General features: G+C 38.2%; 1 protein-coding gene and 1 pseudogene across 7 annotated transcripts in view; one reads left to right on the plus strand and one right to left on the minus strand.

Annotated features, from left to right (window-relative positions):
* Nucleotides 1–23,719, plus strand: part of RABGAP1L (RAB GTPase activating protein 1 like) — a 737,000-nt gene that overhangs the window by 553,340 nt on the left and 159,941 nt on the right. Inside the window, exon 1 of one of the 7 annotated variants that reach the window (XM_041753555.1) lies at nucleotides 21,945–22,693. The exons of the other annotated variants lie outside the window; for them this stretch is intronic. Within the exon in view, the coding sequence (XP_041609489.1) occupies nucleotides 22,526–22,693 (168 nt within the window). The 5' untranslated portion in view covers nucleotides 21,945–22,525. Of the gene's footprint in view, nucleotides 1–21,944; nucleotides 22,694–23,719 lie in introns of those variants that run through there. 7 annotated transcript variants of the gene reach the window in all.
* On the minus strand, nucleotides 18,328–19,804 carry LOC121472904 (annotated as a pseudogene).

The following is a 23,719-nucleotide window of genomic DNA, read 5'->3' on the forward strand; positions in this document are numbered from 1 at the left end:
CTGCTCCTCCCCCTGCTCATGCTCTCTTTTATTCTCACTGTCTCTCTCAAATAAATAAATAGGATCTTAAAAAATTTTTTTTAATCCTAAACTATTGGGATTACATCAAAATAAAAAGTTTCTGCACAGCAAAGGATACAGTCAACAAAACTAAAAAGCAACCTGCTGAATGGGAGAAGATATTTGCAGATGACATATCCAATAAAGGGTTAGTATCCAAAATAACTAAAGAACTTACAAAAGTCAATACCCAGAAAACAATCTAATTTAAAACGGGCAGAAGACATGAACAGACATTTCTCCAAAGAAGATACATAGATGGGGATGCCTGGGTGACTCTTCGATTGAGTGTCTGATTCTTGATTTCAGCTCAAGTCGTGATCTCAGGGTTGTGAGATCTCAGGGTTATGAGACCCCATGTATCAGCATTGGGCTCCATGCTCAGCAACAGTCTACTTGAGATTTTTTCCCTCTGCCCCTCACCCACTGTGGAGTGCACATGTTCTCTCTCTCTCTAAAATAAAGGATATCTTAAAAAAAAAAACAAAAACATACAGGTGGCCAAGAGACACATGAGAAGATCCTCATCATCACTTATCATAAGGGAAATGCAAGTGAAAAAAAAAATTTAAAATAAATAAATAATTAATTTAAAAAGGGAAATGCAAGTGAAAACTATAATGAGATATCACCTTATACCTATCAGAATGGCTAAATTAACAACAAAAACAACTATCAGCAAGGATGTGAAGAAAAAGGAACTCTCTTACACTATCAGTGGGAAAGCAAACTACTGCAGCCACTGTGGAAAACAATATGGAGATCGCTGAAAACATTAAAAATAGAACTACTTTATGACCCAGCAATCATACTACTGGGTATTTATCCAAAGAATACAAAAACACTAATTCAAAGAGATACATGCACCCTAACATTTATTGCAGCATTATTTACAGTAACTCAGATATGGAAGCAAGCCAAGTGTTCCATCAATTGATGAATGGATGAAGATGTGGAATATATATATATGAATATATATATTCATAAAATGGAATATTATTCAGCCATAAAAAGAATGAAATCTTGCCATTTGCAACAACACAGATGGTATTAGAGTATAATACTAAGTGAAATAAGTCACTCATAGAAAGACAAATACCATGTGATTTTACTCATATGTGGAATTTAAGAAACAAAACAAAGGAGCAAGGGGAAAGAAAAAGAAAGAGACAGACAAACCAAGAAACAGACTGTTAACTATATAGAGAACAGCCTGATGGTTACCAGAGGAGAGGTGAGTGGGGGAATGAATGAAATAGGGAATGGGGTTTCAAGAGTACACTTACCATGATGAAAAATAATAAGAAAAGAAATACCATTGATCAAAAAAATGAAATATAATGAATGGGATTAATGGCAGATAAGACATTGCAGAAGATTAGCAAACTTGCAGACACACCAACTGAAACCATTCAAATTTAAATGCAAAGAGAAAAAAAATTTTTTTAAAGATTTTATTTATATATTCATGAGAGACACAGAGAGAGGGGGGCATAGACACACAGACAGAGAGAAAAGTAGGCTCCATGCAGGGAGCCCTATGTGGGACTCGATCCCAGGACTCCAGGATGACGCCCTGGGCCGAAGGCAGGCACCCAACCGCTGAGCCACCCAGGTGTCCTGAGAAAAAAGAATTTTAAAAAAGAAAGGACAAACTAGTTTTATGATATTTCAGAAGGCCTCCTGCATATGTAATTGGGGTCCTTGAAGAAGAGGCAAGGGCAAAAGGGCAGAAAAACCATTTGGAGAAATAGTAGCTGATGTTTTCCCAAATTTGATGAAAACTATAAATGCACAGATCCCAAAAGTTCAATAAATTCCAAGCAAAAGACATATAAAGAAAACTACACTGAGGCATATTATAATCAAACTGTTCAAAACCTGTTATGAAAAGAAAATCTTAAAAGTGGTCAAAGCAAAAAAGACACAGTATCTATAGCATAACAGAGTATTATAGCAGATTTCTCCTTAAAACAATACAAGCAATAAGGTATTAGGACAGCAGGGCACCAGGGTGGCTCAGGTGATTAAATGTTTTCCTTCGGATCAGGTCATGATTCCGGGGTCCTGAGATGGAGCCCCAGGTCAGGCTCCTGCTCAGCAGGGAGTCTGCTTCTCCCTTTTCCTCTGTCCCTTGCCTCTGTGCGTGCTCTCCCCCCTGCCCCCCCACCCCCGCTCTTTCTCAAATAAATAAATAAATCTTTTTTTAAAAAAGGCAATAGAACAGCAAAAAAAAAAAAAATTAAAAAACACAAAAATGTCTTTACAAAAGTAAGACAAAATAGTTTTACAGACATGTAAAACCTGAAGGAATTCATCTCTAGCAGATAAGAATTACTGAAAATGTTAAAGGAAAGCCTATGGCTGAAGGAAAATGATACTTGATAGAAACAGGAATGTGTTCTACACAAATACAGAACACTGCAAATGGTAACTATATGGGTAAATGGATAAGACTTTTTTCTTTTTGTTTAAATATCTCTAAAATATATAATTCATTATTTAAAAATAATAACAATGTGTTATGGAGTGTATAGCATATGTAAACTAGAAATGTGTGACAACAATAAAATATAAGGCAAGAGGGAAGATACGGTAGTATGCCATTCATTGTAAGGCACTTAAGCTAAATGTGAAATGTGTAATACCACTTGAAGGCAAACTGTGATAAGTTAAAGCAACACTAATGCAACCACTAAAATAGCAAAACAGGGTTATAGCTGATAAGCCAACAAAGGAAGTAAAATAGAACCATAAAAAAATTCAACCTGAAAGGAGAAAAAAAAGGAAAAAAGAGAAAAGAGTAGGTCAAACAAATAAACAGTACAAGATGATAAACATCTACGTACACAATAAGACTCCTAAGTAGACCAGGAAAGCAAAAGCGAAGATGCATATTACTAACAACAGTTTCTACAAACATTACAAAGGATAGTAAGAGAACATTCTGAACAGCTTTATGGCAATAAATTTGATGACTTGGATGAAATGGACAAATCTGAAAACCACAAACTGTCAAAGCTCACTCAAGAAGACCGAGATCATCTGATTAGCACTTTATCTGTTAAAGAGTACTCTTTTCACGATACATTTTATTTTGCAACTTGAAACTCATTAACTAGAGGAACTAGAATCATGGTCACAGGGGTACTAAGTTCTAACATTGAACAAAGTGGTATGTCTTGTATCTTAAGACATAGAAGCTGCTGAGAAAAACAGCATAAGATTAATAGAAGAAAAGATGTTTTCACAATTCACCCCCATCTAGTCAAAATTCTCTAGTTAGTATTCTGTAATATGTACCCCTCTGTTCTTCCACAGTTATGGACTCTTGAGGTTTCTTGCTTTTCTGCCCATCCTTTTGATGGGTTCCTCTTCCTTCTCAGGTTTTAGCAGTAGATGGTCTTTGGGCCTTTTGCATTTTTGCATTGTGTGAATTCACTTTCCAAAGAAAATAATTCCTAAATTTTGTTCTAGCTCAAGTTCTAATTTTATTTTATCAGCCACCCTATATAAAATCTTCAGTAGCCTTTGATATTTCTTTTTTTTATTGTTATTATTGATGTGTGGATAAGGCAGCTTATGTATCGTACAGCACAGCTTCATAGGGGTGTCATTTACAGAGACAGTGATCTGCATATCTGTACGTCATGTTCTTGATGATTACACTATCTTAATTTTTTTCATTCTCCCATTAAAGTCTTTGAGCTAAACCCTAGCACTATATTCTGAAAGCAACTTAATTCTATATATCATACCTCCTTTTCTTTGTTTATACAGTCTTCCTAGCCCCCATGTACTTATGGCTCAAACCCTACCCCCTCTAAAGGATGGTTCCTGACTCCTTCTGCCTGAACATGAATGAACATCTGCTGCAATTACAAAGTGTATCATTCACTTTGTCACTAACATACTGTGTTTCATTTTATTAAGAGCTTTCATATAGGTATGTCCTGCATTCTCCCATGAGATTATTTCTTAAAGACAGTATGAAGCTTTCTTTTTATCTGCCCGAGTGGCAAGTGCATTTCTGCATGTTCAGCAATCGTCCCTAATTCCAGGATTGATGCACAGAGTAGCAAAAGGCCAAAGGATTAACCTCATCCTTTTTCTAGTTGTTGTATATAAGTAGATTGCACTTCATCTTAAGCAATACTTGAAGTAGTTTTGATTTTTCCCTAATGATCTATCCTTTGTTTTAATGTTTTATATTGGAGAGAAAGAAACCACACTAATCCTTGCTTCTTTAGATTAATATTTGTTAAATCGTTTATATAGTAAATGCAGGTCTTTTCACATTGATTATGTATACATGCCAAAAACTCCTTTGAGTACAAAAGTCCCATTTTCCTAAATTTTTTTTTTCAATTTAAATAATCATGAATGGAAAGACGGCACCTGCGTGGCTCAGTGGTTGAGTGTCTGCCTTTGGCTCAGATCATGATCCTGGAGTTCTGGGATCAAGTCTTGATCAGGCTTTCTGTAGGGAGCTGCTAATCCCTCTGCCTGTGTCTCTGCCTCTGTGTATCTATCATGAATAAATAAATAAAATCTTTTTAAAAAAATTGTGCATGGAAAAAAATTTCCCTCAGTTAAAATTACCAGTGTTTAGTACAGTTTTAGACACTGTTTCCATCCCTTTTCTCCTGTATTTAATAGAACTTTACTAACTCCTAAAGATTGGAATAAAATTCACATGCCTTAGTCTTTTCCTGGAAATTATACTATATTCTAACTTCATCATGAATCTCTACTCCAGCTAAACTGGAAGTGAACTCAAGATTAGCCATGCACACCTTGGGCTTGTCTGCTTTCTTTCTTTTTTTTTTTTTAATTTTTATTTATTTATGATAGTCACAGAGAGAGAGAGAGAGGCAGAGACACAGGCAGAGGGAGAAGCAGGCTCCATGCACCGGGAGCCCGATGTGGGATTCGATCCCGGGTCTCCAGGATCGCGCCCTGGGCCAAAGGCAGGCGCCAAACCGCTGCGCCACCCAGGGATCCCCCTTGTCTGCTTTCTGTATGGAAATAGCCTTACAGCCTTTCTAAGTCTACATATGTTTTCAAGTCCAGCTCACATCTAACCTCTGGTCATCATTTTACCTTCCTGTGTTACAGTCTTGAATAGGGATATCTCTCAGGAAAATACTGATGTGTTACAGCTTACATGCTAAAGTAAGTGCTTTTAAATATCTGCTTTATTTTACTTAAGTGCTATGTAAAGAATTTAAGGAAGGTTCTTTGAAACTAAATTGTTCATTTGTTACTGTGCCCTGGGTCTGCTCTGCAACTCTGTGTGGGTGGCACTTTGCATCATAGAAGAGATTAGACTTTGTGCAGGTATAGTATATTGGAGTGGAGGTGTGAGGGAATACCAGACAAGGAATCTAAACACATTGCTAGCTCTTCCTGAGTCAGTTATTCACTGAATAACTTTAGTGACATCATTAAATTCGTTTATTCCTGATACACGAGACATTTAAATAGAATTACAATAGACATTCAAATCTGTTAATTCTCAGTTTGAAATTTAGAGCCACCATTTTCTGTTGATAAATTGAGTGTGAGATGCACGTCTTTGCATCTTTGGTATTTTTTCTCATTTATTTGAATAATTACAGACTTGACTACTTTTGCTATCTTATCCTTTCTCTTTAGCTTTCTTCATCAATTTGTTATATGTACCTTATCTCAGATTTCTTTCTTTGACATCACTAGTCTGAGATCTCTCCCTCTTGAGGCAGGAAGTGGCAGAGGCTGATTCCAGCAGGTGTAGGACTGGTAGTGAGTTATCTATCTGAGATGGTAATACACTCATAAAGTTTGAGAGTTGAGCAGATGAACTGAAGGGCATCACCAAGATGGGATGGGCCATCCAGTAAGGCTGGCCTAGGATGAGTTTGAAGAACCTGAGTACAAAGCCAAGAATAGACAGAACTGTCAAGAAAGCAAATGAAAATAAGTGTAAAGAGGGCAGTCTGGAGATGGAAGAAGGTAGGGAGCAGGTGGGGGGCAGTGAGGTAGTGGGGAGTAGAGTAGACGCTTATATGCAACTGGGCTTTTACGTGTTCTGCAAGCTCTTAGGTGCTTGAGCCAGCTCCGTTTTAAATGATCAGCCTTGGAAAGGAGGTTACCAGTCAATCTATTCTTTTTTTAAAAAAATCTATTCTTAATTATTAAGTTATAAATGCCTCCTCCTTAATTATAAAATAATGGAAGATGGTGTATTTCAAATAGGACCCATTTTGTTCTTGGTGATATTTAAGAGGCTCTTAGAAAGTTTTTCTTCTTCTTCCTTTTTGTAGAGAACATACTGCAGTATTTCAAAAAATATACTGTTAACAGATAAGTGATTTTAAAACAGAGAATTAAGTCTTTTAGATTAAAGTTAGTTTTTAACTCAGCTACCATTTTAATAAAATAGGCGATTTCAGTAAATATAAAAATATACATATATATATGTAAATTGTAGTTATCATGACTTGGCATTTTATGCTAGGTTTAGGCAATTTTAGGTAAATAGAAGAAATCAAAGAAATTCCTGCTGAGCACAGTTGTAGTTGGCATATTCCTATTGGAAAATAATGTGTTCTCATTTCAGAGCAAAGACAACAAAGCTGACATTGGTATTTAATGAGCTAAAGGAATAATGCCTCCTTTAAGCACAAGACCATTCAGGGCCAGGGGGAAGCTCTTGAACACGTTTATTCAAGTGCTGACCATACAGACTATACTGCTTCTCCACTATTACGTGCAGACTGTAAGCCTTGTAGTGGTGACACCTGCTCTCAGGCCCCATTGTCTTATATACAGTGAAATACTTACATATTAGACTTTAAGTTCTTGATGTTTGGCTAGATGTATCAACTTTCATTCATAGGAAAGGAAGAAAGAAAAACCATATGTAAATATAAAACAAATGGGAATGCAATTCTTTGCTTAATTTATCTAGCCTGGCTAATTTCATTTCAAACATCTTACCCATTTACTTGCAGTTTTTATCTTATCTAAATGTAATAGTTATAGGGGGACATGTGGAAGTGTCTTCCATCTGCCATGGTGATTTCCTTGTCATTTTCTTGATTGTGCTTTTAATCCTGTTATTAGTAAATTTTGAGTATTGCCCTCTTGGACAAATCAACTTGCCATTCAGATGTTTTCTTAAAGGTGTATTTTATGTTAATGTAACTTTGGGCACATGTCAGCATTGTTTAGAAACCTTTGTTTGAGAACTTTAATGATTGGATTTTGCAATACTGATTACTTATAGCCAAGTAAGTTACTACTTCCATCAACACTTACACTTTGTTTCCATGTGAAATGGAAGATATTTTTTAATTTAACACTCCCCTCCTCAATGTATTTTAAGTACTAAAGTCCAGACTAAAACAATGACTTCTGGGCTTCGGTTTGTGTCCTTCCAAATGGACTTCCAAAGTGTCTATCCATTTGTCCATTGATCTACCTCCAGAGAACTAACCTGTCTAATGATGAGAGCTGCCACACTCCCCAAGTCAAATTTATTTGTTTCTGAAGGAACTACTGAGTCATAGCATATTGCTAAATAATTTGAATTTTATTTATTTTTCTTATGGCTTTTACACTGTTTTACTATGTGGTAGCATTTTCCCTCTCTTCTTTTAGAAATCCATAGATACTGCACTTGCTTTCTTTTTTACCTTTCTTTTTAGTAATTCAGATATTAAATAAAAGAGATAGGGGATCCCTGGGTGGCGCAGCGGTTTGGCGCCTGCCTTTGGCCCAGGGCGCGATCCTGGAGACCCAGGATCGAATCCCACGTCGGGCTCCCGGTGCATGGAGCCTGCTTCTCCCTCTGCCTGTGTCTCTGCCTCTCTCTCTCTCTCTCTCTGTGACTATCATAAATAAATAAAAATTAAAAAAAAAAAAGAGATACATACTTACAATCCCCTAGTGTAATAAAGGTCTTTTTAAAAATTAAGCTCCTATTTTTTTTAAAGATTTTATTTATTTATTCATAGAGACACAGAGAGAGGCAGAGACACAGGCAGAGGGAGAAGCAAGCACCATGCAGAGAGCCTGATGTGGGACTCGATCCAGGGTCTCCAGGATCACGCCCTGGGCTGCAGGCGGCGCTGAACTGCTGTGCCACGGGGGCTGCCCTTAAGCTCCTATTTTAATTCCATTTATAACTAACTTCTTCATTTGAGCATCAGTTATTCATTTATTTACTCAATATTTATTTAAATAATCTGCAACCACCGTGACCAAGAGCTGTTGGGTAGTGGAAATGCCAAGATGAATATGTTGTAGTTGAGTCAAGGGCTTCACAAATAAATTAGGAAAGACAGGTATGCAAATAATTGCCACAGATTGGTTGTTACTGTGTGGTCAATGAAGAAACAGGACAGGGTGCAAAGACAGAGGAGGCAGGTAATGATAGGGATAACTTGGAAGAGAAATTGACATTCGAGTCTTGATTAGCAAGGGGGTCACCTGGCTGGCTCAGTCAGAAGAGCATCTGACTTGTTCTAGGGGTCATGAATTCAAGCTCTACATTGGGTGTAGAGATTACTTAAATTAAACTTAAAAAGATTAGCAAGGGAAGACAAGGAATATTTTAGGCAATGAGAACAGCATATGTGAGAACCAGAAAATACAAAATACAGCATGTTGGGGGAGAAGCTTCATGAGAACAGTGAGCTTAAGGTGTCAAGGTGGCAGATGTAATTGGAAAGGCAGGAGAGGTCTCGATTGTCTGAAGGGTGTCTTATGGTTAAGGTTGTGTGCTAACCTTTGAATCTGTGGGCCAGAGGCTACCTTCAAACAGTTATGTAGTTAAATGTGGTGTTTTAGGAAGAAAATTTTGAAGACCATGAGAGATCAAGGGAAAAGTGAAGAGACAAGTAATAAATATAGAGAGTAGTTAGACTATGAGGATGGTCCAGAAGAGAAATCATGAAGGCTTTTTGAACCAAGTCTGTGACAGCTGAGATGGAAAGGGCAGGGCATGGGGGATGCTGAACAGCATTTCTCAGGTGCCATCAGGGAGACATGGGAACAATTAGATGTGCTCAGTGATAAATGCTAAGTCATTGCTATTCTCATTGCTATTCTCTCCTTTATTTCTCTCTCTCTCTCTCGTCTTCTTAACAACTTTCCAGTCCTGTCCTCTCTTTAGTTTTAAAGAAAGGAGCTGCATATAAAATGTTTTTTGTAGAGAAGGCAACTTATTAGACCATACATATATTCTCACTTACTGCTCATTCAGTGATAACCACTGTGTCCCTACAGTTGAGTAGTGCTAACAGATCAACTTGCACTTGGTTCAGTCTAAAGCACTAGGGTTCGTACTCCATTAATAATTAGATTCGCAGAGAAAGGGTCCAAACCAATTGATCTTTTAGCCCAATTTAGTGCCTCAAAATTAGCAACTTTGAGGGAGGATTCATATGTCAGGGGGCATTTCACTTCCTCTGTGGTGTGTCTTTCCCTGATTTGGTAAAGAATATTATCTCTGGCAGTTTTGTATCAATGAGTTCTATAAAAGAGGCCGTAATAAGCCACATGTACTTGGAAAGTTATACAAATAAAACGAAGAGCTATTTTTCCTTTATGATGTGTCTCAAATTTAAGCATTGTTCTGTGTCCATGGCAACCACAACGGTCCAGGCTTTCCTTTTCTCACATTTGGCTCACTGCAAGCACTTTATGACTCGTCTACCTTCAGTCTCTTCTCTTAAACTCTCTTTCGTTCTGCTTCCAGAATTCATCTTTCTAAAGATTGTCTTCATTGTATTAATCACCTGTCTGTCCACTCTGGCATTCTGCTTTCATCATAATCTGACCTCAGATGTACCTAGTGGGCACATTTTTATATACTGTCATGTGGATCCCCTAATGTCCCAGTCATGGGTCTTGTTTCTGCTATAAGTCCATAATGCCATGTAGGATAGAGACCATATTCACTAGTTTTATATTCCACTAGCACCAAGCACACTCTGAACTCATGATGTATATATAGAGAATTAAATATTTTGTCTTTCACCTTTTGCCCCGGGGCTTGTTTAGTCCTTTTTCTTCCCACTTGGTTTAAGGGGTATTTCTGCTTTTCTGTGTTAATTTCTTTCTCCTTCCTAAAGTAGTTGACAGTTTTATAGCATATATTATACAAAGTCTTCAGGATACTTTAAAACCAATATTATGATATCTTTGTTTTTAAATATAGAAACCTCTCTCTACCAAAAACCACAATGACTCAGCTATTTGCATGTCTAAAATGGTTTCTGCAATTTTAGGTGGCTAGTCTTTATGATAGTTATAGATTCATAGTAGCCCTTTTGGAAGCATAACATTTAGTATTAATCATAGCATTCATTATTACAGTTAACCAGGTATACCTTTTTTTTTTTGTTTTTTTTTTTTAGGTATACCTTTTTGTACAAAAATGTGTATAAGACATAAGTTCAGGGGGGAGAAAAGTTGACACTCATGAATGGTATATTCTACAATGCTTTTAAATGTTTTAATACCACTATGATATTTTTATTCAGTGTCTTTTTTTTTTATAAAATTGAGATAAAATAACTGCCTTGTCATAAGAACATAGAATAACCAGAGACTATAAGGTAAGCTCACTTACCATCTGCTACATGGAAGTAACTAAATTCATTCCTCAGCAAACCCACAAGTTGCTGTGTTATGTTATGGCCTTGTAGGGTCTCTCAGGGAGAGCTAAAATGATAAATATTGAATCTATAAATGTCAAAGGATCACTTTCATTGCCTTCTGGTTGCTATAGAAAAGAGAGATTCAGAAGGCTCTGTAGAATAATAACCTTTTAAAGTAAAAATGAATGAATGAATGAATGAATGAATGAATGAATGAAAGAAAGAAGCTGAATCCGGAATCTTATTTTACACTTATGTTTTTCTCTAATAACTTGTCAGGAAAGATTATTTAAAACTCTCCCTCCTCAGGGTGCCTGGATGGCTCAGTCAGTTAAACGTCTGCCTTCAGCTTAGGTCATGATCCCAGGGTCCTGGAATTGAGTCCTGCATTGGGCTCCCTGCTCCCTCTGCCGCTCCCCTTGCTCATGCTCACTCACTCTCTCTAATAAATAAAAACTTTAAAAAATAAAAAAACTCTCCCTCCTCTCCCCCATGAGCCTTGCCCTGATACTTTCTAGTAGGAGAAAGAGGTAACAAATGAGAAAGAAGTAAACAGTTTCAAGTAGTAATGAATGTCATGAAAGAAAGAATACAAGAAAGTCTGATGTGTTAGTGCTCTCCTTTAGATAAAATGATAAGAGAAGTCCTCTGTGAGCAAAATAACATTTGAGTTGAATGATGTAGTGGACTTAGCCCTATGAAGCTCAGAGGCAACAGCAAGTACAAAGGCCCTCAAGCAGGAGAAGTTTTGTATGTTCAGAACAGAGGAGGGGCCAGTATGAGCGGAGCACCATGAGTGGGTGAGCAAGTAGTGAAGAAGGAGATGCAGTCAGGGAGCTGGGCAGGGCCCAGGTCAGTAGAGACATGGAAAAGGTAGTGAAATGTTAGCATTTGGGCTTAAGGGGAAGCCAATATAAGTTTTAGCAGGGAGAAATTGTATCTGATTTGTGGTTTTGAGACATTTGGATTGATGAATCCTGGCGTATGGAATGTAAATTGAAAAGAAGCAAGAATGGGAACGAGTCAGATGCTATTTTAGAAGGCCAAGCAGGACATGATGATAGCTTGGATTAAGGTGGTGACAGTGAAGATGGAAAAAGAAGACAGATTCAGATAATTTTGTATATAGAGCTGACAGGACTTGTAGATAAATTAGACTTGGAAAGCTGAGGGGCACCTGGGTGGCTCAGCGATTGAGTATCTGCCTTTGGCTCAGGGCCTGATCCCGGATTCCCAGATCGAGTCCTGCATCGGGCTCCTTGCATGGAGCCTGCTTCTCCCTCTGCCTGTGTCTCTGCCTTTCCTTCTGTGTCTCTCATGAATAAATAAGTAAAATCTTTAAAAAAAAAAAAAAAAAAAGACTTGGAAGGCTGAGAGAAAGTGGGAAATCAAGGATGTTGTGGAAATCAAGCAGACTGATTTTGCAAAAGGGCACTGGCTGGCTCTGTCAGAAGACCATGCAACTCTTGGTCTCACGATTGTGAGTTTGAGCCTGATGTTGGGTGTAGAGATTACTTAAAATAAAAACTTAAAAAAAAACTGACTTGCAAAACATGAACAAATCATTTCTTTTAGCACTGACCTCATTACAACATATTATAGGAATGGAATAAGACTGTGCATGGAAGTACATGGCACAATGCCTGGCCTTCACAACAGGCACTTGTGAAATTTTTATTCTTGCCTCCACTTTAGCACATTTTTATTAGAAATTTATATTGTCATGTTACTAATTATTTAGGTCACCAAATTTCAAGCAAATGACTAGAAAGTCCATCAGTGAATATTATATGAGATTCAATCATTTATCAACTCAGTAATTATTTCCTGAACTCTTTGTATATGTAGTCACTCTGTTGGGTGCTGGAAACATGTTGGTGAATGAAGCAAATGCAAAATGTTTTCTTAAGGAGCATTCTGTCTGGTGGGGTCAGTTATTTCCCTGGTAATATATATAACTCATTATTAAATCACACTTGGCATAATTGAGAAGAATATCATGACATAATATGAGAACATCTCTTCATGGCTTTCAATATTTTCCCTAGTTTACCTCACTCATTCCCATATTTCACCAATGATTTCTAAAACCATCTGTTGGCTCCATATCCATCTTTCCCATGGCCTATGGAACATCTCCAACAGGTTGCCACATATTTCTTGCTAATTCCATTCATCCTCCACCCAATCTGACCCGGTGCTTTTTCTCTCAGTTATTCTCTGTACTATCATCCCAGTTTACCAACCTAGAAATGTCATAGTCAATAATAACGTTAGCAACTTCTTAAGATTACTGTTTTAAACACCTCATTTCCTTAATGAAAAATGATACTCAAAGAGGTTAACTTTCCTGAAGTCACACAGTTACTAGACATCAAACGTTGGCTTTAAATCCAGGTCTCGGGCAGCGGTTTAGCGCTATCTGCAGCCCGGGGTGTGATCCTAGAGACCGGTGATCGAGTCCCATGTCAGGCTCCCTGCATGGAGCCTGCTTCTCCCTCTGCCTGTGTCTCTGCCTCTCTCTCTCTCTCTCTCTCTCTCTCTCTGTGTGTGTGTCTCATGAATAAATAAAATAAAATCTTTAAAATAAATAAATAAATCCAGGTCTGTTTAACATCTCAGTTTTTGTTCTTTCTCTAACATTTTGAAGGTTTGTTAACATTTTCAAGGGAAAAAACGATGGACAAAAAACATTCCAGAAAGAGGAAAGAGCATCTTAAAAGGCTCAGAAATAATAAAGCACCAATATCTCTGATCAGAGAAATGCTTATCTGTCATTCTCCTACACATATTTTGTCCATTTTGAATGCTGAATCAATTTGACAAATAATTATGGGGTACCCCTTATGTGTTAAGTAACTGCCTCTGCTGGATTTTTAGGACACAAAGAAGGACAGTGCATGATACCTATCTCTAACTGCCTTAGCAGGGGAGAGGGACCCTAACCACTGATTTTCATGCAACTCATTCAAGTATAAGCCTGCAAAGTGCTGTGAGAGAGACAGCAGAGGTGGAAAAATGGGGGAGCAAATAGTGGGCCAGGTGTTCCAACTGCGGATTGAAGGGTGGTTCCTGCAGGAAGTGATATCAGTTGAATTTTGACAGATTAATGAAGGGCAAGTGAATTAGATGGGGAAACACTAAGAAAAGGAAAAAGCATGTCGTACTAAGGGCTGATCTCAAATCAAAAGAGATGGGAGTTGAGGAGAGGAGATAGTTTTGAGAGACAGTGAGAAGGTTGAATCCACTAGACTTGAATGATGGGTTAGAGGTAGAGGGGGGTAAAAAGGAGGACTTTGGGATGACACCCAGGTGCCAAACTGGTCAGGAGGGGAACCCATTAGCCAGGATAGGAAATGTAAGAGGAGGATCTGTGCTGGGGAAGAAATGGTGACTTTACTGAGATCAAGTTACAGGTTAGGCTACACTTAACCTATTTCCTGAACCCTTTGTATATGTAGTCATACATATGTTTGGAGGTAGATATACATGTTGGGAACTCTGGAGAGAGGGCTGATCCCGTGGCTGTGTTGTTCAGTAGTGTTTAACAAGAGGGTGTGGATAGGGTCACCAGGTCCACCCTGTAACACCTGTTACTCCTTGGGCATAAGTTTTTACTCTGTTTTTGTTTCTGTCATTTCTTTTAGCACCCACAACACACTAGTCCCTCAGTATATTCATAGTGACATGACTGTGCAAATCCTGTTGTTTGCACTGGACTAATTTGGTTAGTCTCTAGGATATAACCTATTTAAGTCTACTTCCTTTACTATTTAATAACTCAAATTAGATTTTAAACATTTGGTAGTTATCAAAAAACTATAGTTGCACTTACCACTTACTAGCAATATGATATTGGGCAAGTCACTTAACTCTTCTAAGCTCAGGTGCCTCCAATGTGAAAAAGTCATAATTGGTTAAGATTAAATGCAGTAATGCATACTCTTAGGACTTACATGGTTCATAGCCCTTATAGATACTAAATGAATAATAACCACTATTATTCATACTTAGAGCGACTCACATATCTACCAGAGTTTGTGATGTATAAGTTGCTTTGTTAGGCCCTGCTTAGAACAAATATGAGTATGAGATAGGTAAAGGAGCCTACCAAGCAGGAAAGCCCCCTGTATATGTGTTCTTCTGCCATCATGTAGGACATCCTGTAGCAATACTGAGTATATAGGAATTGAACTCCCAGGGGAGTTCACCCCCAGTGAAAATAGAGGAAAAATCACCTCCATTCTCACCATTTTGCAACCTCTGAAATTCTACTGAATCCATTTGAAGTTGTGAAGGAAGGGGAAGGGGCAAGGAACTAGTATGGCTATATGGCTATTACCATTATTATTGCAGAACATGGACTTGTCTAAGCAAAACAAAACAAAACAAAACAAAACAAACAAACAAACCTGAATGTCCCCATCTTGATATATTCATTTTATGGAAATAAATTCACTTGCTAATACATGGGCTGACTCATATAACTACTCTGCTGAAAATATTATTTTTCAAAGTGACAGCTATTAAACTACACTTAGCATTCTATGTAACGTGAAGATGCCAGAGATAGCAAATTTAATAGAGCACTGGAGGTGGACCATGGGAAGAAGGTAGAGGCAATTCGCAACTTATCAAGATGAATAAAGCACCTCATTATTTTTAACAACCATGACAAACAATACACACATACACTCATACACACACATAAAAACAAAAAGTAAAATGCTGATCCAGCATGAGAGAATTGAGGAACAGTCTTGATTTTATAGATCATTATTCTAATCTGATCAGTTTAACATAAACAGGCCCTGCTAATATTTATTTACACTTCTGCTTACCTTGAAAATAAATGTGAGCCTTATATCAACTGCCCAGGGAAAGGAATGAATGAACTGTGACAGCATTCCATTTTCAAGCCTACATCACTAACATGGCTTCGAGAAAGCTACTCTTAAGTAGACAGTGGCTGAGCTGCCAAGGATATAGCTTCTCTAACTGTTTGATTGAAGAAGAGAGTGCTCCTTGGTTAAAAATTGAGAAGGCAGATGTGCTTTATTATCATAAATGTGTGTTCAGAAGTTGTTATTCTCAAGGCAGGCTTTTGGATGCCCCTCTCAACTCAAATCTTTTAATCTTAGATTCTTTCATACCACATAGCAGGCACAGGCTCCAGATCAATTCCATATGAAGTAAAATGGTAAAGTACAGTTTTCCTAATAAGACAGTTTTTTGTTTTTAAATGGGCTACATTAATTGAGAGACAACAAGTTACAGTGCCAGAAATGCAAGGTTCCCTGCTGTGCAACTGGGCCCTGGGATCTTGGCTTCCAGGCTCTGCCTAAAGCAAGTTTTATGATCCTAAACAGGCACTTATCTGCTGCCTCAATCTTACCATCAATAGGATAAACATGTTAGACTTTGATGCTTTCTAGGGTCTAACAAAGCCACATTATTTTATGATTTTGCTGTCATACCTAGAGTATCCAGAAACCAGCTTATAGGAGGTCCAGTTAGCAGCAGGGATGGTTAGCTTGGAGAAAAGGTAATTAAGACTGCCTTCATATTTTAATTAATGTCACATAAAAAAATAGGCTTATTCTATGTTGTTATAAACTGTATAACCCAATCCAATGACTGGAAGTTTTGCATTTCTGGCTTACTGCAAGTAGTATTCTCTAAAAAATAAATGTCCAATAATAAAATAGGCAGCCTTTATAATTGTCAAGAAAGATAAGGAAGTAGAGGTAAAATGACCATTTCTTGCAGACTGTAGAAGTTCCTGCATTAATAAAGGTTTATGCTAGAATCTGACTATACAAGAATGTGTGATAAGGTTGTAGTGATGCTACCATGACTGTGCAGCATGTTATTAAATTATTGTTGGTGTGACAAAGTTATCTCTTCTATTAAAAAAAAAAACAACCCTCCTTTAAGATGGTTATGCCTTAAGTCTTAATGAGAGGTCAGACCATTCTTAAACAGTAGATTAGTCTATAACATTTTACAGGAATCTTTTTTTTCCCTTTGAATTCCTATAAATTTGTTACCTGACCATCCACCACGATGTTAGTTAATTAAGTATTTTATTTTATACTCCAATTCTTCAGTGTATGATTCAGCTATAAAATAATGAGACTCATTTCCCTGTGATATAACTTGTATGCTCAGTCTTACTATATTTCATTTTAGCCTCTTCTTCAAATAATGTGAATAATATATAAAGTTAAAAGCAGCATCTGGTGTATCTTTCTACCTCCAGAAGCATGTAGCAGAATGCAAGCAGAATAAAGACATGAATGGTAGTGTGTGTGTTGTATAGGTTACATGTATGCCAAGATACAGTACTACTTACTGTGTCATCTTTATTTGACCTATTTGTTGGATCTTAGGAACTTGTCAAATTATTGAGGATTCATCTTTTAAAAAGTTATCTATCCAGGGGCACCTGAATGGCCCCATTGGTTAAGCATCTGCCTTGGGTTCAGGTCATGATCCCAGAGTCTTTGGATCCAGCCCACATCCAGTTCCACATTGGGCTCCCTGCTCAGTGGGAAGCCTGCTTCTCCCTCTCCCTCTGCCCTGCTCTCTTGCTTGTCCTCTCTCTCATGCACTCTCTCTCTCAAATAAAATCTTTTAAAAAATCAAAATAAAAAAATAAAAAGTTGTCTATTCAACAAAAAAGAAATAACTAGAGAATTCAGTTTTTGCCCTTTTACCTTTCCAAGTTTAGAAGAGTATAGGTCCTTTCCTACTTATTACTACGTGTTTAAATCTTCAAGATTAGGGGCAGTTGAACTCACTGAAATTTCTTGTATTGGTATTTGGCCAATCCTCTTTCTAATGTGAATGCATTCAGAGTCATTTTTGTCTTTCTAAAGCCTAAGCCAGGTGAACACAATGCATTTTACAATTGCTTTCCTCTTCTATATGACTTACTGAAAAGACTAGCATCCACCCTATGCACTAAATTACTAAGTTTTTAGAGCAACTTGGCTAAGTACATGACATTAGCATTTGATAGAGATTCAAAGAATATTAATTTACCCATGTCCTACAAGTAAAAGTGACTAAAAGATAATGTAAAAAGCAGTGTCCTATTTTGCTCCTAAAAGTATGTTTAATTCTCATTATTCTTGGATTTAGGTCCAGGCCAGTCCCACTAGCATAAGCCTACTTTTGTCTGCATCCATTGTGAATAACAAAGATGTAACTAGATCATAATACGGTGTTGTTCCTCCTTTTATGATGTCTGCATCCTGCTTTGTCTTTGTTTGAATGTTTCTCCAGTTTTAAATTCTTGCAGATTGGAAAATGTTTCCTTCTTCACCTTTGTAATCCCTGGAATAACTACTTGTTTCTTTGCACTCAGTGTTCTTAATTACAGTGCAATAAATTAAGTCAAATAAGCTTTTCAGTTTACAATGGGAGTCTATTTATGTCTTGTGCATGTCCAGCCATCATGACACAGTGGAGTGGCTCAGGGAGAGCACTCAAGCACCAGGTTCTAATTAGGACTATGCCACCGTCCACCTGATTCCAGCACTCCAGAGAGCAAGTCTTCTATTTTTTAGACCATGGCTTAAGGACCATTTGCCTAGTCCTCTTTACTTTTTTCTCACTCTGCTTCATTGCATGATTCATCCAAATTTCCCATCTTATCTTCAACCTGCTGTTGAACTTCCTTTACAGATTAAAAAAAAATCTTCAGGAATTTGAGAAATCATGTGTCTTTAACTGGTTAATTTAGAAGAGTTTTTTTTTTTCTATCCTTAGTTTCATCTTTGGACTACTTTATAACTCAAAATTTTATTCATCAGAAGTGTACTGTACTGAATCTCATCAATAGTAAATAAATTACTTTATCTATGGGGAGTTGGGGATGGAGAAGAAAAAATGCTCACCAAGATGAGTCACTCTTCTAGGGCTTCAAAAATGCCTGGCATCCATTGTTCTATTTCACCAAGTTGTTCTATACAAGAGTTATTTTACCTGATATTGATCAATGGCTTATTCTCCAAGACAACCTGAAAAATTATGGAAATTTTGAAAGCAAGGATGATACTTGAGGGGACAGGGGCTGGGGCTGTTTATAAAGGGTACTTTATTCTCCATAGTATGATATACCGAGACAGGTTGGGCTTGGGCTAATGTCCCCATATAGACAGAACTGAATAGGTAGGTTTCTGAGAAATCTGGTTCACCTTGATGTGGGAAGGAAGAGGAGAGGTTGGGGGGATGGGCATTACAACCTGGGGTATGTTCCTTCCTATGTGTATACTGGCCTGAAGTGCAAGGAGATGAGACAGCTCTCAGTGTGGCCATTTCTAGGCAGGAGATACTTTCTGGGCCTGGAGGGCTTTCTATACCATACTTCCCACTGGGAATTATTTACCTTCAGCCTTTGCCCTTTTCACCAGCTCAACATGTTCTCGGTCCATGGGGACAGAGCTATAGTTGCTCCGTGCTTTTGCTCCCATTTCATCTTCATCCTCGCTCTTAATTGCGGGTCTGGCCTCTGAAGCCCTAGGACCTGGATCCAATTCTGCATGTCAGCAGCTACATCTTCTCCATCCCCCACTTGGCCAGCTCTGCCTCTTCTGGTTTGGCATCTTGGTTCGGGGGCTGGTAGAAGTAGACAGCTGGGCCTGCTCCCACTTCTTCCTTCCTCCTGTTCCTCCTCAGGCTCTAATCCCCATGCCTTCTGCAGGGCTCTGGTGTGGCTCCAGTTCCTCAGACTGGCTGGAAGGTGCGTGCGCTCCGGACCCATGCTATCTCCCCATAAAACCACAGCTGCCCTCCCAGAAGGGGCCATTCAGAGCCTGGGCTGAACCCATACCTTGACTTCCTCAAGGATAATGCATTTTTGAGGGGGAGGATGATGGAGGGATTAGGAAAACTGAAATACAGAACCACTTACTAATTTATAATGGCTTTTACATAGCATTTCTTAAAGGTACCTATGTTTTAAGTATAAGTTGGTTTATTCATTAAAATATCACACTTTGGTTATTATATTTGATAGAGCTTCTTTTGTGAGCCAAACTATAGCTCTGAAGTCTTTTGATTAATTTTTACTTCTTACCTGGATGCATTTGGGCAAGAAATTCTTTGTTTCTGGTTTATGTAATAAAAAATAGATACTTTTACCAGTGTTCTTTGATACCAAATCAGTTGCATGGAAACATTTCCCCTATCTTTAAATATATACATATATATATATATATATATATATATATATATATATATATATATATATGCAAAAAAAAGTCCTATAAGCAAAGGACTCACTGAATTCTCCCTTCCTTTGCAAGTAAAAATGTCCCCTTGTTCTTAAACAGGAAGCTTCCGTGGCAGTGCTTTTCACACTTACATAGCAGTAGCACAGTCTTTTCAAACAGAATTTCATGCAGAACTCCAGTATGTAAACAAGATAAAAATGGAGCTGTTCCCTGCGAGTCTTTGTGTGTGTGTGTGTGTGTGTGTGTGTGTGTGTGTGTGTGTGTGTGTGTAGGGGTAGGCTATGAAAGGCCCAGAACCTCTGCCCTCAACCTTATAGTCTCCCCCTTCTAGCTGAACCAGCCCTTCCCTGGGTAGCCCATCAGATATTTCCTCATTTCTTCCAAAACCTTAGGGATCTGAAATATATACATATTCTCATATTCTTATGGTTTTGATCGTCTTACATTAAAATTTCTATTTTTTTTTTTAAGAAATTATATTTGGAGGAGCACCTGGGTGGCTCAGTTGGTTAAGTGTCTGACTCTTGATTTTGACTCAAGTCATAATCTCAGAGTTGTGAGATAGGCCCCAGGACGGGACAGTGGTAAGCATGGGGCCTGCTTTAGATTCTCTCTCTCCTTCTCCCCCTTCCCCCCAGCATACACAGGCTCTTTCTCTTTCTAAAAAAATGGAAAAGAAAGAATGAAAGAAAGAAAGAAAGAAAGAAAGAAAGAAAGAAAGAAAGAAAGAAAAAAATTATTTTTGGAAAAAATCATGTTTGGAAGAAATAAGCTTTACAACAATATATAAATATCTTATTTAAGATTTTGTTAATACTCGAAATGTTTAACAAAAAAATGTTTTATTGAATTTTGGAAAGAGGAACTCCATATTCTGTTAAAGCAGGAAGTATTTATTTCCCTTTAACCCCAATTCTGTATCAATCTATTTCTTTAACAAAGATCACAGAGATATGCTGATAAATATGTTTCTATTTCTATTCTTGCAGAGATCTATAACTCTTAATTGTCAGAGCAACAGACTAAGCCTCAGAAGGAGCTAGGTCTGGCTCTCTTAGTCCTGTTACTCCATATCATGCTGCAACTCACATGGAGAAACTGATCTGGTACTTACTAAAGAATTGCAGCACCAAGATTTTGAATATAATTAGTTATTTGTTAGCTAAAGTTTAGAAACTGTTCCTAAAGGTGATCTTGTCTTTTTGCCCTCATTTGGCTGTAAATGATTATTCACACCAAGGAAGTTAATGTAGCATGGACTAAGACTGTAAAATTTTAAACCATGGATATCCCTCAGTTACATTATTAGTAGGGAAGGATTAATTTGACCAGAGAGTATTAAAATAATGTTTTGAACTATTAACTGAGTGTAGCTTAAGAAAGTTATTACTGCTTTGAGAATCTCAACTTTAGTGATTCCTTAAATGTACACTGTCATTATATTGTAGGTTTTTGTTTTATCATACTGTATGTTTATAAAAATCCTACTTTTAATTATGGCTTCCCAGAATGCTGAAATACTTCAGATTCTAGCATTGCAAAAAGTCATTATTATTGCATAAACACTGCAACTTGAGGGTGTGTCGTTTCTTGGAAGCTCTGTCTTTGCTCTCTGTTCATCCTGTATCATGTCACCCTAAACCTCTCTTCTGTAAAGATTTCAGTAATGTAACAAGGATTGGAGCATCCCACTTTAAATATGCAGGATAAAATCAGACTTTTATCTGTTATGGTTATTAGAAAGCAAGAGTGAAGAAAGGTCAGCCTTTTAGCTGGCAGGCTGTCGGGTTTTTCTGTGAGCATTACATGTTAAGAGAAGCTAGTTCATCTGTCTTTGGCTTTAGGATTCAACAGCATAAGCTGTCAGACTAACGCTGAAGGTGGGCCAGGAGGGGAAGCACATCTGTCCAACGACTCGCCATTGGTTTCCTATTACAGCATTCTCCCCCGAGACACACTCTGCATGCTCATTCACCTACCTCCTCCTCTTGCCCTCCCCTGCTTCCTTCCCTACCCCTTCATTACTGATTCACAGCAAGAGGCGGCAGCGGCAGCAGCAGTGGCGGCGGCAGCAGCGCTGCTTGTCACGAATCAAGGATTGCAATGAGCTCATCCTTTTCTCCTTGCAGCTTCACAACTGCCCTGGCTTCCTGGCTACTGCTGCTGCTGTCTGCTTACACGCAGACACACACTCACGCACACACACACACGCGCGCACGCACACACACACACTCTCTTACACGCTAGACCCTTCTAAGCTGCTTGTACATTTTAACACATGTATCTGAACTCTCCTGCATCACTCTTGGCCATTTTCTTGCATTCGATTGCTTTTGCCGTTTTTTTATTTAGATCAGGATTTGATTTCATTTTCCAGTCTACTTTGGGGCTCTTGCACAGTGGATAATTTAGCCAAAATGTTCTTCCTGTGGAGACGTTAGCTGACAATTCCCACCACAGACTGGCTTGTGCGTGCTCCTGGGGAAACCTAAGCCTGGCTCCCCTCCCACTGCAGTTCTCAAAATTGTGGATAAGAGATCCAGCTTTCTCATTCTGGATACCTACTTACTGCTCATGGAAGAAGGGGTGCCCTGCCCAGCCCCAGCTGCTAAGCTCACACCTCCTGTCAAAAAGTCCCAGGACATGCACGACGAGAGAAGCAAGCTGGTGAATGAGTATGCATGTCGAGTGCTGGAACTTCTGGGGATGGGGCATCGTCTGTTTGTGCCTCGGCTTCTGGCGGTGAGACTGTTTTTCATTGAACTTCATTTGTAGGGAATCTGCCACCCTCTGTGAGAATTCCTGTATCCCTAAAAGAGGCTTGTAGTCTCCTGTTTTCTTCTCCTCTTCCCCACACTACCAGGAAGGAAGTGCTGAGTGGCCACTGCCCTGGGGCTCTAGCTGAGCCAGGTCCATGCCACTCCTTAATTGGCCAGAGGAGATATGGCTCTTCTTTAAGAGCCCAGGGCCACATTAGGGGCATTATCTCTGTGGCAGGGAAAAAAAAATATATTTTCTGGCTGCCTAGACTCAGCAATAAAGCAGAATGCCCAAGTGCTTGATTTAGACATTCTGTTATTTACGTCTCCAAAGGGTTAAATTTCACAACAGGCATCATTGCTACTATCTAGACTACTGTGGTTTGCGTTCTAACCTCACCATTTGATTGCCAACTTGATTTTTTTTTTTTTTGGATGGGGAATTTTACCCCCTAAAAATCCTTGGGTAGGAAATTGAAAATCTCTCCCCTGGAATGTTTAAACTATGTATCTATGAAGCAGCTTAAAACTGTTGGGCTTGTGCCCTGAATCTGGGAAGTCTGCCTTGCTTGTTTTTTTGATTTCCTGAACAAGAGGAAAATCACTCTTCCTCACTTCCTACCAAGGGTTAAAATTAAATACCCACAATCACTGGTGCAGGGTTTCTTTTTAGTGGTTTGAGAACTATACCTAGCAACTGTTCTATAACGTAATTGGCCTACAGTAGTCCTATACTATTATTTGGTAATTGAACAAGAATAATAAGCTTTGTCTATTTTATACAATGGAGTTTAATACCATTCCAGACTGGTTTTCATTATGGTTATGTCATATTTGAGTCTTTTCAGAAGTACAATGTTGACTGGATTTAACACTTTTGTCTTACATATCTCTCTCTTCAGTCTAGCCCATCTCTGTTTATATTATCTTTGCAGTTACCAATTCAGTACTCATGTATTCGCATGCAAATATCATCCCCCTTGTATAGTCATAACAACATTTTTAGGTA

This window comes from Vulpes lagopus, chromosome 1 (assembly GCF_018345385.1).
Source record: "Vulpes lagopus strain Blue_001 chromosome 1, ASM1834538v1, whole genome shotgun sequence".
Classification (NCBI taxonomy): domain Eukaryota; kingdom Metazoa; phylum Chordata; class Mammalia; order Carnivora; family Canidae; genus Vulpes; species Vulpes lagopus.